This window comes from Gadus morhua, chromosome 22, assembly GCF_902167405.1.
Source record: "Gadus morhua chromosome 22, gadMor3.0, whole genome shotgun sequence".
NCBI classification, from domain to species: Eukaryota; Metazoa; Chordata; class Actinopteri; order Gadiformes; family Gadidae; genus Gadus; species Gadus morhua.
In genome coordinates, this window is record NC_044069.1 from 10030602 (window position 1) to 10047655 (window position 17054).

The 17054-nt window shown below is 40.4% G+C and overlaps 1 protein-coding gene across 1 annotated transcript; it reads left to right on the forward strand.

The window, feature by feature from the left end:
• The first annotated feature begins 1291 nt into the window (after positions 1–1291).
• LOC115536036 (stathmin) lies at positions 1292–4378 on the forward strand. The gene is made up of 5 exons (XM_030347692.1): positions 1292–1383; positions 2867–2906; positions 2993–3165; positions 3423–3614; positions 3699–4378. The coding sequence occupies exons 2-5, from the start codon at positions 2891–2893 to the stop codon at positions 3759–3761; spliced, it is 444 nt and encodes a 147-aa protein (XP_030203552.1). The 5' UTR covers positions 1292–1383; positions 2867–2890; the 3' UTR covers positions 3762–4378.
• The last annotated feature ends 12676 nt before the right edge of the window (positions 4379–17054 follow it).

Sequence of the window (17054 nt, forward strand, 5' to 3'; positions counted from 1 at the left end):
ATGACACCAAGGAGGGGGCACATGAGAGTGCTTCCCCCTCCAAGGGCTGTCTAGGAGGGGGAAGCTCAAATGAGTCATGAGATTGGACGATTCTTTATATCTGAGTAAGCAGCAGTAAACATCTGCTGTTAATGGTGATGCTGTGTCACCTGATACAGATGAAGCATTGTAATAAAATATTGTACAATGGAAACTTCTGCTGGTACCCTACTGGATCCATGTAATGACATCCAACGCAAACTCAATCCATGTGGAAGTGCGTTGATTACATGTCAATACTTGATGTTTCAGAGAAAGAAATGGCTTTCTGAGTGGGAACTTTTCTCTGCTGGAGTAAAAGTGTTTGCTGAAGCACCACTGGACTTTGATAGCTACACACGGAGACATCAACAACAGAAACTGTAAAAATAGATCAAACTGCTACACCCGAGATTTAAAATGCTTTTGAAATCGAATCGGGTTCACTTGAAAACAAAAGCCAAATGAACGCATAGCTCACTGTCTTTTCCGACTTCAATAGTGCTTTGCTATAAATAGTTGTGATCCAATCAAAGCTTTATCGACTGAAGCTCCGTGCCAAACTGGCCACTGTGTATATGGAATAATTAGGGACTGAAACTGCACCAAGTTTTGCTGTGTTCACAGTGGGTTCAGGGCTAGGGCGTGTTCCTTTTGGAACCAGCAGCTGTCACAGCTGTCTCTAGCCTAGGCACTCCTCAAGCCTGTATCGCGAGGGTACGTCTGCACAACTGTACGAGCCACACGATTTTAAGTGCAAAGGCTGAACGAACCATAACTTAGCGAACATATTATACAGTGCAAGCAAGAGGTGCATATTGTGTTTATAATGATTGAATTACATGGGTGGCAATTGCTCCATAAACTATTTCAAGCAGAAAGATCCTATGATTGAATGGGATTTAATCATAATATGAATCTATATTATGCATACATACATGTATTTATTATTATTTATATTTATTCGATTATTTACATATGAACTCACATATCTTACATATTAATCATGCACATCTTGCTAATCGCGCTGTTTCTCTGGGACTGTATGGGGTTTGGGTAATGAGAGAGAACCGACTGTGTTTGACTGCAATCTCTCCCCGTTGTAACGATGAACTACAGACAGCAATACATTATTTGGATGCATCGATTATCGACGTACGTTGTAAAATAGTTGAAAATGCGGACATGAAATCAAAAAACAACACTCGCCGTTCAATCAGCGAAGGAGCAGCGATCCAATGAAATCGCAGGCAAGGATGTGACGTCACACACTGGGGTCTTTTTATGCGCGTAATTGCTGAGCTGAAGTGTATATTCCGCGGTAAAGTCTGGCTGAGAGGACTGTAGTGCTCGCTTCTTGTGAAGGTGGGTGTGACAGTGCATCTTTTATTTGAAAGTTGTCGATAAAAGTGAAACAAACGTAGGCCAGAGTACGATAATCAATTGTTTCAAGAGGCATTTTGAATATTTGTAACTTTTTTGCGTCTCTGGCGGATGTTTTCGCGTCTCAGTGGACGGGTGAGGCCTACATATGGCGAATTTGATAACCCTGCATGGTGCAAACGAAATGGACTTTGTTTGGTATTTTGACCATGTTTAAATCTAGCTCGCTTCTGTGTACATTATTTTCTGATTTGCATCGTCGTGTGTCGCGGTTCAGGGGTTCTGCAGCCAGTGTGTCTAGGCTGCGATGCACCGAGCGGTGTCTGGTCTATTGTGTGGATGGAGAACTGGCTCCCTGGCATAAAGGCAACCACACGGGGTGTCACAGGCGATACACCTGCTTGAACGTGCAATGCAACATTGTTTCGATTGAATTTCTGTTGGTTCCTGAACAGTGACAATTTGATTCGTTGGTTTGGATTCATTATATATGTATATCGTATTTCTGGACATTCGAATTTTCGAGATATTTGGCTTAGTTTGTTTTTTTTAATCGACGCCTGCATTTTTGTCATTGTTGAACGACACGGCTGGAGCAGAACATGCACCCAATCTGGTCTTTGTTTGCAGCTGCTGAGCACATTTAGGCGGTAATCAAAAGCTCCTTTGTCTCGCCTGGGCTTTTGGTTTGTTGGCTCCTGTGACACCACACCAGCCACCCTGTTTTTTTGGTCTTCCACCCTGGACCTTTTGTTATAAAGATATCTGAAATGTCAAGAATCCAGTAATTGATGCAAGTCAAATCGAATCCCCTGCTTGGTTGTCTGCATTTCGACACCATACGTGTGGAATCGTTGTCTGGTAATTGGTTCATTTCGGTTTAAGACTTTGAAATCAGTCTAAGCCTTCTGCGGCTGAGTCTCGTTGACTGCTACGAACAGGTGCAGTTTTCCCTCCAGATTATCATGGCGCCACGCTTAATCATGAATAGTCACGTACGCTGGGTTTACCAGATGCTTCCACAGCTATTGTGCAAGTTGGACAAAACGAGGCTTTTCTTATGTATGCCACAGGCTGGCACTGTACCCCACCCTACCGCATCCTTTGTTTCAGTAACCGTTGTACCCCCCCAGCTGCTCACGCTTTACTTTATGTTTTTAACACATCCGTTGCTCTGTTTATTGTAAATCGCCTCGACATTAAATAACATTTTTTAATTGTAATGGTTAGCTGTAGTAGATGCTTGAAGTAATGTACAGGCAGTTTTTGTTTGGATGGATGGGCGGTGGTTTCTTGATATTCGCAAAACGTCCAGTGGGTGTCACTCTTGAGCTTTGTTGTTTAAATGAATTATTTTTTTAAACAACCATAAGAGGTCGCTATTGGTGTTTTTCAGGCTCGGTCAATGAGTTCATTCGTGGCGATAACAATGTTTTAAAAATGGCATCGATTTTTCTTTTTTCAGAATCACCTGTTAACTGCTGGCAAGATGGAAACTATTGGAGGTGGGTTATTAAACACAAGGTATTCTATATATTTTTTAAAGGATTACATCTTTGCTGTGCTATAGTGTGATATGTCCTTTGTTCAGATATTCAGGTTAAGGAGCTGGACAAGCGTGCCTCTGGCCAGGCCTTTGAGGTGATTCTGGCTGCTCCTGCACCAGATGCCAAGTCAGAGTTCCCCTTATCTCCTCCCAAGAAGAAGGATGTCTCCTTGGAGGAAATCCAGAGGAAGCTGGAGGCTGCGGAAGAGAGACGCAAGGTAGCGACACCCTCTGTTGTGTATTGGAACTTATTATATGAACTCTTTATTTTTTTAATCTTGTTGTGGGAGGCTAGTGATTATAATATCCGATATTCAGACTGTAAGGTGTCAATCCTTCGTGATTGAGGCCTGATCAAACCATTTAGGAAAATTCAAATATAGTTGACACTTCAAGGCTAGAGCTAAAAGTGGGGGGCGGGTGGGGGGAAATCTTGTTGTGGGGAGAATTCCATCCTATGTCATTGTTCTTCCAGAACCACGAGGCTGAGGTTCTGAAGCATTTGGCTGAGAAGCGGGAACACGAGAAGGAGGTGCTGCAGAAGGCCATGGAGGAGAACAACAACTTCAGCAAGATGGCAGAAGAGAAACTCAATCAGAAGATGGAGGCCAACAAGGAAAATCGCACGGCCCTTCTAGCGGCAAAGAACGAGAAGTTCAAGGAGAAGGTGTGTGTGTGTGTGATTGGGATTTTAGTGTAATTCTTTTAATTATATATACTTTTTTTATTCTTTTTTAATTTGTCTCAACAGGATAAGAAGTTGGAGGTGGTGCGCAAGAACAAGGAAACCCAGGAAGGCACCTCAGAAGACTGAACCTTTCCAGCTGGGAGAGAAATTGTACAGGCTTTTGTTTTTTTTTACGTATCCAAAGATTGCTTTATTTTGTTTTGACAGCCAGTATTTTTGTGTTCACAACCCACCTTTTTTCAAATAAAATTATGAAGTTCCACTTTTGTGAATTTTTCAACTCTCACGGTAGAAGTGTACGTGCACTGGTTTTACATGTCTGTCCCACCCCCGCCCCTGCTTTTTGAGTCTGCTTTGCCTGTTCCATTTGTGAGCATTGGAAATGTGTTGTGGATCTGCAACTGTTTTTGGCACTTAATATACTAGAGTACTGTTTAACCTGGGCCGGTTTCTAGATGCAGTTCGACGCCTTGCTACCCTGTATATGTGCTTCTTGCTCTTGCTCTTGCTAGTTCAATTCACTGAAGCTACATGTTTGTGCCGCTGAAATATTGCATTTTGTAATGTATAGGAAATAATTTGGAAAGCACATGACTTCTTGCTGTATAGCTGGGAATTTAACCTTGCTGGAAATGTACATTTTACATCTTGACATCGTTGGAACACCACACACGGTATCTCAATATACAGTAACTAGTTGACTTGAACTGTTGTACTAAAATTAAAGTTGTAAACCCAATGTATGTTTGGATCTGGGTCATTGGAAGGACTTGTGTATCAGGACTTGAGTGTAATCTGAACATTAGCATTGTGTTGTATAAATCAAAGGGTATGGAGGCGCCTTCTGCAAGTTTGACTAGATTGGGAACCATTTGCTCTTCATGTCTATACACGTCAAGAAATTGATACTAAATATTGCTGAATTAGGGTTTCATAACCGTTGCTGAACAACATCTTGTGTAACGTGAGCTTTTAATATGCTTGCTGGGGTTTACATCGCAATGTTCAGGTTATGGGCTCCTAGTCATTATTTATATGCAGTCTCCCATTTGAGCCGTCATTAGGCGAGTTATTTGCAGAACAACAATAGTGTAAATCAGTGCTGGATCCTGATTATTTAAACATTGGAAAAATTAACTAAGTATTGGTACCATATTTTAAAGGTAAAAACCGGTGACACATTTTTATACTAAACGTTTGAGATAAAAAAAAATGGATACCCTGAAATGTGGTCTTCCCGTTAATCTACCTTCCAATATATGCGTGTATCACAAACCGAAATATAACGAATATCCGATTAAAGAGGATAGTATGCCACCAGGTGTATGTGATTAGCAATTACAAGCAGTTTGAAAATCTGTCTTTTCCATTAGGCATACGAATACCTTATAGTAAGGAAGGTTCCTGATGCACTGAAATGACCCCGTAATATTAAGCTGGTAGCCAGGATAAGAGCAGTTGGAATTTTCTTCATGCTAAGGACAGGTAGCCTACTTCAAGTGCTCTTAAATATTTTTTGGAGTGATCTGATCTGCTCTTTATTTTCCTTGGTCGTTATTTGTTTTGTTACTGTCTCGCACGCTGTCTTTCCGCGATCTGCCCCAGTGAGATATTCGCCTACATTACCCAACATTACTTTCACTACCCCCTGTCAACAGCAGGAGGCGACATTCAGTAAATTCTACATTTATACATTTAATTAATCTATGAAATGTAAAGATAAGTATATTATCGGAAGGAACGTTAGAGTACAACAGGCCTCAGGATGTAGCTAACTTTTAATATCTCCATCCCCGTAGGCAAGGCAAGGCAATTTTCTTACATCAAGCAGTTCAATGTGCTTTACAGAGAAAAAAACATTAGCGTCATTTATAGAGAAGTACATGCAAACAATATAATGAAAGTCCTTCGATGAAATTACATGTATTGTGAAAAATAAAGGGAGCAAAAGATAAAAAGGAATACATTTTTTAAAAAGACCTTCAGTAAGGTCAGACATTTCAGATATGAATCCGACAAAATATAAATCGATTAGAATAAAAAAAAAAGTACAAATGGATGAGAATAAAAAAAAATGAGAAGGAAAACATAAATGTTAATAGTATGCATCACTGAAGAGCTTAGTCTTTAGTTTTGAAAATTAAAAGTTAAAAATAGAAGTTTTTCATTTCCAGTTTGTACCAAAGTTTAGCTATACATAAACACTAAAGGCTGACACACCACATTTTGTTTTTATGCAGTAGTTTGAACCAAAGGATTTTTGATTTGAGACCTTAGTGATCTGGCTGGGGTGTCATAGTTTGGTCCAAGTAGAGCTTTAAAATAAATTCTATAAATAACTGGAAGCCAGTGTAAGGACCTTAGGATATTGGTGATGTGCTCACTCCTTTTAGTCCTAGTTAGCACCCTAGCAGCAGTTTGTATTGCTTTATAGTTTTTTTTGGAATCCTAGTTAAAAGGGCATTGCAGTCTATCCTGCTTGAAATGAAAGCGTGAATACGTTTTTCTAGGTCACGCTCTGACATAAGGTTCCTCACTTTTGCAATGTTCTTCAGGTGAAAAAATGCTGATTTAGTGACTGATTTCACATGATTATTGAAGCTCAAATCACTGTCCATGATTATATGCTCAAATTTCTTACAGCATCCTTTGCCTTAAGTCCATTTGGGCCAAGTCCCTGGATCTTTGTTCTTTGTTCCCAAATATAATGACCTCAGTTTTGTCTGTGTTCAACTGAAGAAAATTTTGTGACATCCAAGCGTTAACCTGGCCATTTAACCAGCCGCTGGTTGAACACAACAAACTTCAGAACGCAGCCTGGGATTTTGAACATGAAGAAAAGAGCTGCTTTGCCAAACTATCTATTTAAACCGGAATATACAGAAGAAAACAAGAGCTTTTACCGAGTTATGGGGACAATGGCTCAGGTATGTGAAATACATTCTGTGAAGGAGATGGGCCTACATGCAGGATTCTTTCAATCGCTTTAAATTGGCAATAGAGCTCGTAAGTAGCCATTGCTCATGGGACCTATGTGACCGAAAAAAATGAATGGGAGTCAATGGAGAGGAAGTAATTATTTTCTGATCCCAGTCATTAAATGCCTTGGATTACACATATGTTTTGTGTGGGTCTAAATAAAAATCTTTCACGTAAAGAGTTTGACAGTATATTGTATGATTATTCAGCTAAAGACTGTGGAAAAGACCCAACGAGAAAGACTACACGTCGCATATGTGACGTCACATCAATACACATTCCCTCCACTTCTCAACTCACAGTGCTAAAACTAAAACTCTCCACATGTTCAGATTTGTAGTGGTTTTCACCTCGATCAAGGCTTTTGTGCTCTCCTTGAAAGAAGGTGGTAGAGTGCACCAAAGATACAGCCATGTTCCGACTGCGGGATCTGTTTGCGAGAGGTGGTGACATATATCATACGCGTCGAGAGCAGCGGGAGTTGTAGTCCACAAAGCGCCCCGCACAAAAACTAACCGTATCAAACTCCTACCCGATAAATTATAGTATTCTATGCATGAAAAATTATCATTTAAATCCACAAACAACATATGTGTAATCCGGGGCATATAAAGACTGGGATCAGAAAATAATTACTTTCTCTCCATTGACTCCCATTCATTTATTTCGGTCTCATAGGTCCCATGAGCAATGGCGACTTACGAGCTCTATTAAGTTTAATAGAAAAAAAATGGACAGCCTGTTGACTGATTAACATTTTAACCAGTTTTGCTGGGAAAATAAAAGAAAGGACGTCTAAGCACGGATAACGAACATAAATGTTTGTACTTTCATAACTTTTGAAATGTTAAAATAACTTGCATTTGTTTGCGGTTATTATTGTCTCAAATAATAAAGTGCAATGGGGTCGCCTACTTTTGAAAGCCGATCAACTTGGTACAGAGTTAAATGTAAATTGTAAGCTATAAAAACTACGGAGCAAGGGAGGTGACTATTTTATTTTATGAAGCGCGCATGCGTTAGTAAGTCGCACGCGCGCTTTGAGGAAATCAGACGCGCGCTTTAGAAAGTCGTGCGAGCAGTTTGGTAAATCGCACGCACGCTTTCAGTAAACGGACGCACGCTTTACTAAAGCCCACCTGTGCTGAACACACCCCATGCAATATATTTCCTTTATCAGAACAGAATATATTTTCTCAAGTGATTACATTACGCTTCCGTAACCGTACATGGCGCTGTTTGAGCCATGAAATATCTTGGGACAGGGGGCATGATAGGATTACACGCACCCATATTTGTAACCATAGGCCTTTTCTCAATTCTAATCATCTCTGGCACGGGTAAATATTGCTGAATTTACCATTTTTACCATCAATGGTGTCTCATAAAAGCAGTTGAGTATCAAAGTCTGCCTTACTTCCTCTGTGTTTAATCCAGGTGACGTTTTGACAAATAAAACATCAAATTGCCCTACACGGTAATGAATCACATTCAAGTTGTCTCCATGGCCAGGTCTTGATGATCAGCCAAAAGGTTACATTTGGTAGTGATAAGATGGATGGATGGCTATAAGCGTCTTAGAGTACCATATTAAGCGCTATATACATTTCATTTATTATTATTAGTATTATTATAATGATGGCCTACATCCTCTTGGAGCCGATGCAATAACCTATATAAATCCTATAGATGGCAATGTTGCGCTATTTTGATCTCCTAACTGCTATACAAACCTCTTTATCTTCCTATATCTACCTCCCTTAATACTTAAGCTCTCAAGCACATGAAGCAAATTAAGTGCAAAACTTCATGGGATGCTCATTGCTCTTTGGTTCGGTATCCATACCTAAACTTGTGAGAATAAAACATTTTTCAGTAAAATCCTTGAGGCAGATGCGTGCTCAAGTAGCTTTTGAAATGATGTGTTTGGACTAGAACCCTACTCTGAAGGTATTTAAAAAATATGGTTAGAATTTGTCAACCTTCAAGCAAGTTATTCTGAGACACAATAGTTGACAAAAGGAGTAGCACGGCTGTTAAATTCATGGGCACTGCCCACTCATTCTCCACGCTTTATGCGTTCCTGTGTTCTACTCAAGATGTAAGCAATTAACCAAACAAATGGAAACTTTTATAATTCCACAACAATGTTTTGTCTCGAGGGAAAGATAAATCTATCTTGCGGAGGTTCATCAGTGCAATAAATTGTTACATTGTCGCCTCCTCTCATCTAGATTATATTTTGATGAATGTGTTAAAGTGTTTGCATGCATCACTATTCATCACGTTGAAGTCGATTCAATAAACATACAATAGCTCATAACTTATTGTATGCCAACGTGTGTGTGTGTGTGTGTGTGTGTGTGTGTGTGTGTGTGTGTGTGTGTGTGTGTGTGTGTGTGTGTGTGTGTGTGTGTGTGTGTGTGTGTGTGTGTGTGTGTCACACATCATCTTTTCCTAATTTATCCAGCAGAGCAAACACTTAACAAAGTGGTGATATTAACTAACTCCATGCTGAGAACACCGGTGATGGAATATATTTACTTTCATTTTATGCACTACCTGCCTTCGCTGCACAAACTGTTTGTTTATCCTTCCAACTGAAAGTGAAGAAAAACATCAACTCACTTTGAAATTATAGCTCAGTGTTTGAAATTACTTCTTTTTTTCTGGGCTTCTTTGTTAAAGATTAGAAGTGTGGAAATATCGGTTTTGCCATACACCTGGACACCACCAATACATCATGGAGCAGTTTGTACAGCACTATATCTTCCCATCTTCTGATAAAACGGGCAGAATCCATATATATAGCAAACAGCTAGACTGACAGACTAACTAGACTAACAGTCTTGACAGGCGAAGCTTATCTCGTCCCATTTCTCTTTTTCCTTTTATAAATAGATTTATATTTTAAATACTGAAAATATAATCATGAGAACAAAGAGCAAGACATGGTATCGCACACGGCAAACATAATGCTAATCGACTCGGGGCAATCCTGACAACATCTTAATGAAAGTGTCTACCAGGAAACAACAAAAAGGGTTATGTCAACGAAATGCCAACGCAGAGGAACCGATGGGTGTGGCAGTATGGGGGGACATTAAGGAAACAGATGTTTAAGGGGACTGTCGATTCGACACTGAGACAAATAAGGTTATGTTGCACCGACGGTTGACAAATGCTGAGCGAGTGTCAGGAGCTTTTTACGTTTTTTAAAGGATAACTACATAGTACACACCGGACCATGATGTGAGTTTGCTGCCACCTATAGGTAAAGAAATCCTCAATCAACCATGTTCCACGAAAGAAAAATCGTATAAGTTATGAATTTAATATTTAGGCTTGGATCATTTTTACAATTAGATTTTAGGCTGGAATCTTCTTGCTTACCCCGGAATCACCCGAACCAATTATATCACAATATAATTTCCCCCTGAAAATGACAGCACTTAAGTTAAGACTCTAGTTTCGGTTAAATTTTTACGTTTTGAATCACAATCTTATATCTTCTACTCTCATGATCATAGCAAACAATTTCTAGGGTAAGTGAAAACAGGTTTTCCTTCTATAGTTAGTCTGACTCATTATTGTTCAGTACCTTAACAATGCTTGTTATTTAAACTGTATGAATGCAGCATACAATATGGAGGTGAGTTCTTGCCTAGCAGTTGCGTAGGTGTTAACAAGCTGTGTGTGTGTGTGTGTGTGTGTGTGTGTGTGTGTGTGTGTGTGTGTGTGTGTGTGTGTGTGTGTGTGTGTGTGTGTGTGTGTGTGTGTGTGTGTGTGTGTGTGTGTGTGTGTGTGTGTGTGTGCGTGCTTGAATGTGTGTCCAGAGAGGCAGGCAAGATATTATGGATTCACATATTCTGTCACATTACTGCAGTCAAATATGTTTTTCTTTCTGCATGGTTAACTGCACTTTCAGAATTGATTCATGCCAAAGTTCTTCACTTTCTTAAATTCGAGAGGAAGATAATTCTCTCTAATGGGCCAGCCAGTATAAAAGCATAATGGCCCAACGAGTCCCAGTGGGCTGAAGCTGCTTCTCCCACCAGTGCTCCCCTCGGATGTATAATGCAGTGGAAGTTGTGGCGTGAATCGGTTTAAAGGAAATCCCCATTGTGCAGCCAACGCTTCCATGTCTGTTTGGGCTTGTGAAGATCACAGTGAAACACATCAATCACATCAATACATGTTCTTTTTAAGTCTACTAACCAATCACTAGCATCAAAAGTCAGTGGAAGAGCCATCCACTCACAATTCACGGCAATAGGACAAGGCAATTGCGTAGGCTCTGACCATGTGGGTGGATTGAAGGACCCTGAAAATTATACGAATATTGGATTTGCAGTATAGGCCATCTCGTTTTATATAGAAAAGTAGAGTTAATAGTCTAGCTTACTTTTACATTTCAATGTGTGTGTGTGTGTGTGTGTGTGTGCGTGCTTCTCTTTCAGACTCTTTCTCTCAGTGTTCAACCCTGGTTATGATGTAATCCTCCTCTGGGTATCTTCCGCATGGAAGTAGATTTACACATTTAAGCCTCCGTGTGAGGTGGCGGAATATCCTGCATTTTAAATGTGCGGCGTCTTTGAAGCATGTCCCCAGCAGCTCTGTCAAGACACGGCTGCAGCCTAGCCCCGTCGCAGCAGAGCTCTGTTGAATCTGGGAAATTACGCTAAACACAAACATGGCCCACTGTGTGCAGACGGGCGATGGGAGGGTGTGATCTCCATGCAGCCCCCGGTGTATCGGCTACACTGGGGGGCGAGCCTCTTTCGTTTCGTTCCCCTAACTGTCAGAACCAACCTGGCTTGTTAAAGACATGAATTTGACAAGGGTCTTAAGGATTTCACATTCACAGTCATGCGGCAGAACCTCATGTCCAGTCCCATTTCCCCCCCTCGCTCATCTCCGACGTGCTCCCTGTGGGTGGAGAACGGAGACGGTGCGGGTCATCGGAGTTCAATGTCCGACCCCGGCGACTTCAGGTGGCCTGGGTGGTGGTCCTGCAGCAAAGTAGCTATTGGAGTATGTCTCGCTGTGGATTTAAAGGGTTCGTTGCAAAGAGTCAAGAAATATGCACTTGGGTACATTGGAGTTCAAACAAGATAAATTTGTTATTTTGAAGATGCCAGCCCCTTCTTCATCAAGGGAGGGCCCGTTTCCGGGATGGTGTTCTCAGGGAACCATAATTAATGCTGGGTTCTAGCTTCATCACCATAAAGTGTCAGACTTGCAGTAAATGTAATTTATATTTCTTATTTTCATGCTTAAAGTTCTAGTTTATGGGCAGAGAGAGTAAACCCAAAATATTTTTGCTTTAAACGTGGTAATATGTCTAATATGATAGTCATCAGAGTTATCTATGCCATTTCATCACTGTTACTAAAATTACACAGTGATCTAGAAAGAAGCGTGAAATCCTATGTTTTCGCCATTCTCTCCAAAAGACATTCTCCCCAACGTTCCACTCTGCTGCGAACGCAAGAATATCCCCTGATTATACTTGTTAGGTCAGTCAGTGTGACCTAACAGGATTTTGCATAGGCTTATCCTGCAGAACGCAGGATTTTATTGTTTATTGTCTGGTACTGGGTGGGACTGTATCACATACCTTTGGCATCTCATTGCAGGATTTATTTTGGTCTTGAGAAATGATTCCACAAGGCCTACAAGTGCACCTGTCAGAAGGTCATTGATCGGCGATATTATCGGTGGTGTGTAGGATGAATCAACGGAGTGGTCGTGTATTTGTAATTGTGTTACTCAGTCCCTCAAACATTGCTGGAAATATGTATAAACATTCGTAATTTCTGTAATTTCTGACACAAATGTATACGCTATCATTCGAATACCAGTACTGACTATAAATTGGTATCAAAGGACCTTTTATCTTTCCGGTCCTTCATGGTAGTTTGGCAAACTAGTTTTTCATAAATGTAGAACGAGTTACTTTTTCAGTTGGTAACACTTTAATCTTACATTTTGCTTTTTAATTGCAGTAATCTTGCAATGTAAGAAGTGGGTATTTTTAAATGACCATTACTTAACACTTAGTTAAAGTTGGTTAAAGCTTTTTATTGTCCCCTAAGGGCGATTTTGTTTGCAGCAAGACATCAATAAACAACATAGGACAGAAAGTACAACATGACAGACCAAACATACATGCAGATAGTATAGATAGTGCAGAGTGTATACAGGCATGCTGATAAGCATCCCTGCATGACATACCCATGTAAATCAGAATAATAATAATAATAATAATAACTACTATGTGTCAAATAAAATAAAAAATTAAAAACAGGAAACACTTTCTGCTCTCCATGGAGTACCTTTCATACAGCAGGTAATCACAGTGCACCAAAAACACCATGTCGGGCCCGAGCTCCAAAATCTGAGTTCAGGAGAGAAATGGCACTGGGAACAAATCAGAGTCTATATCTATTGGTTTTAACTGCAGGGAATCTGAAACGTGACTTAGAAGGTAACAACTGAAACTCAGGATGAAGAGGATGACCATTTGCTGAAATAGATTCTGCCTTGTTGTGGACAAATCTATTGTACAGGTCTGCTAGACTGCTTTGCTTGGCACCTATGATTTTGCCAGCGGCCTTCACTACTTTGGCGAGTGAGGCTTTATCCTTTACGTTCAGATTTCCATACCAGCATAACATAGAAAAAGATAAAACAGATTCAATGTTATAAAATATTCTCATAATGGTTTTATCCACATTGAATTTTGCCAATTTACGGAGGCAGGAGAGTCGCTGTTGGCCTTTCTTACATATATTCTCTGTGTTAAGATTAAAATTTAGCCTGTCATCAATTATGCTTCCCAGGTATTTATATGAGCCAACTACCTCTACAGGTTGCCCGTTTATAGCAGTGACCTGGGTAGGGGGGGACTTGCGCCTATAATCAATGACCATGTCCTTCGTTTTTGATACATTCAGGTGTAAGTGAGCAGTATCACACCAGGCTATAAAATCGTTTAAAACAGGACCATGCTCAGATTCTTTTCCATTTAAAAGACTAACAATAGCTGAGTCATCTGCAAACTTTAAAATATGTCTGTTTGTGTGCTGGCTACGACGGTCATCAGTGTATAGGATGTATAAAAGAGGGGACAGGACACAACCCTGTGGTGACCCTGTAGAGGACAGGAGCTTTTCTGAGAGTACCCCATGCACAGCAATAGTACATGTTTTGTGCATCTTTTTTTTAGGTCATATTATCTATTAAAACTAAACATCATGTAAAACCAACAAGTCTTAATATTATCGAGGCTGGAGGCTTAAAAACATTAAGAATGCACTTCACTTTCTGTAGTTACAACAAAAACATGATTTTTTTACCTTTTGTTATTTTTGTTATCAAAGTCGTGTTTGATCGCATAAAACCACAAATGGCTAATCCATCACCATTTGGAAACCCCTCTCACACAGTGTTAACGATCAGTGTTTAGAGAGCATAAGTCCATCCCGATTATACCTTATTTCAGAAAAATATGTACGGTAGTCAACATCAAGAGGCAGATACCTTTTTGATCCGTTAGAATTTTGGCATGAATTACACGTCAGATGTTTGTCTAATAAAAATAGTTTGTTGTAAAACGGTTGGAGTATAAAACTGTGAAAATTCATAATTAGGAAAGCTACAGACCCAAATGTCGCATCATGGATGACATAATGTTCCCTATCCAAAAGCGTACCTGAGCTGCTGAAGCCAACATTAACGGGATGCCTGTGTGTTTTGTACTGGATGTAGTCACACAACCAACGGGTCTTGCTAGTTATTAAGCTTCCTGCCTGATGAAAGGATGAGGAGATGCAGGATTAAACACATAGATGAGATACATGCTGGTGTTTGTGTTATAATTGGGCAACACGAGAGATGCAGTGCCATGAGCAGTTGCAAACAAATAAAAAAGCTTGTAACTTCACTTTATTGACATCAAATTCCGACCCAGTTCCTCCTCAGATGTTGTGCTGTGGCCCAATAGTTCTACAGGCCCACCGAATGAAGATGCAGGTGGTAGGCCTATTCACTGTAAAACATGACTGTGACAGAGCAGAAATGAATTCTTTCATTTATGCAGTGTTCAAGCTTTATTCCCTCTGACCCAGAAGCATCCACATAACACTTGCAAAACAATCTTGGTACCAAGATTACATATAGTCCTTGTAGTCGTGGAGATATACTTTTTACTTGTCACTTGTTCCGACAAAGACCTGAGAAAAAGACGAAGGAGTTGAAAGAGCTGCAGGTATGGTTTGAGAGTTGCTAAGAGAGAGTAGAAGATAGAAAATAAGTAGCCCCATTAAATCCTGGTTCGCCTGTTTTTATGCCATTTTAAAGTCCAGCAAGATTGATTCCCTGAAGCAATCAGGGAAGAGTTCCCCTTGTTGGTCAGAAATTAGCCTGGAGCAGTTTAAAATCAAAAAGTCTGGTACAGAGAGGCACGCATTAAATAGCAGGAACAAATGAGCACTTTCCCCGATCTTTTCCCCTTACTAATTGCAACAGATGTGGCATTTCCAACCAATTACAACAATTACACAAACATCTTACCTACAGCACCTTTAATGCGCTCAATGAAGATCTTCCCAACATGGATCATCTACAGCAGAGCCATGGATGTATGCGGTTCATGCCAAATTCCGAACCACCATCTGCATGTTTCTGACCCTGGCTTCATTCAGCATTGGCGGTCCTGTGGTCGCCAGTGACCTGGCCTTATGTTCCTGTTGCTGGCTGAGAGAAGCGGAGCCCACATAGTGTTTTGTTGCTTGTTTTTTTCCCCATTGTGTTCAAGGCTTTTGAGTCATTGTGCCTTCAGAGATGTCCATCTGTTATGCAAGCAGTTGCGTCTAGCCTGTCACCTCTGAGAAGTCTGGCTGTTGTGACCTCTCGTGTTGTTGGTTTGGTTATTGGATGTTAGCAGATTGGAATACGAAGCATATGAGTATTGCTGTTCCTGATTCAACTCCAATCTGCTGTCATACCATCGGCAGACTTAGGCTATCTATCTATGCATGTGTTCACTTTGGCTGAACTGTGGTTTCCAAATATTTTAGGGCTACATCTGGATGGATCTGATAAAGCTTTACCCTAAGAAATATGCCAAGAAATTGGATGTGTGTGTGTGTGTGTGTGTGTGTGTGTGTGTGTGTGTGTGTGTGTGTGTTGTGTGTGTGTGTGTGTGTGTGTGTGTGTGTGTGACCTCATCAACATGGGTTTACCAAACTAGATCGACAGGGTGAGTGAGTGGATGTTTGCGGCAGTTTCATTTGCATGAGGAAGATTGTTTCACCAGATAATCAATTACTGCAGTTTATATTGGCATAAACCTACTCCAAATTTATACCCTTGTCCATAGATAACGCATGGAGATACACTGTCTTAATGGTAATCTTCCCAATAATCCCGCCAATCATCATGCATTTTGACAGTTCACATTAAAATTCATGAGACACAGAGAGCGCAAAAGAGAGAGAGAGGGAGAGAGAGGCTGGCTATATGTGAAACAGTGCATATCTCCAGGATGATCTAAGGTGGTTTCGAGATAAGATGTACATTATCTTGTTGGTGTGCAATATTTGCCGATAACGCCTGCACTACCCAATTACCCAATCGCTTATGTTGGGCAAATTACCGGCAGGAAGACATTGCATAGTACATATTGTGAGCGTTCCCCATGGGAGCACATGATTGTTAAAGGCCGTGGAAATTCCAGAGGTCATGGCTTCTCCAAAATTGATTTCCGTGGCTATTGTAGGTGTTTGCAATTATTCTTCGTCGGGATACATTGTATATTTCTAGCTGTACACATTGTACAATTGGGAGAGGGAGAGAAAGAACGAGAGGGAGAGAGACCACTCTATCCAGTATTGTGCCTGTATTTGGCTGACATTGAGTTATGAGAGTTATGGTATGTTTGTTGAATCTGCTAAGAGAGAAAGAGATAAACATAAGAAGGGGGGGGGGGGGGGGGGGGATTGCTACTGACCAATTAGCTTCCATCTACAAATGAAAAAACTGACGTTTAATTTAATAATTAGGATTTAGGGCTTTTCTTTATGGGAAGGTTAGTTAGTGATTGGTTGGTTGCATTACCAAGTTAATCTGGCCATTCTTGCTGTACGATTCATTATTTATGATGTCTCACATCTATTTCCTAGTTACACAAACCAGCCAGCAACAAACAGCAAGATGCCTCATTCCTGCCAATGCTGTGAGACCTGGCAGGAATTAGACTACAGATAAAAACACAAGAAGTAGGTGAGAACTGTGGAACTTATGTTTTTTTATTTTTTACACTGAATTGATTGCAGCACTTAATGCAGTGTTTCCCCCAGCACTGTGTTGTTAAGGCGGCCGCCTTATCAACAATAGGGCCCCGCCTTGACTACCAATGTATATAAAATAAATAAA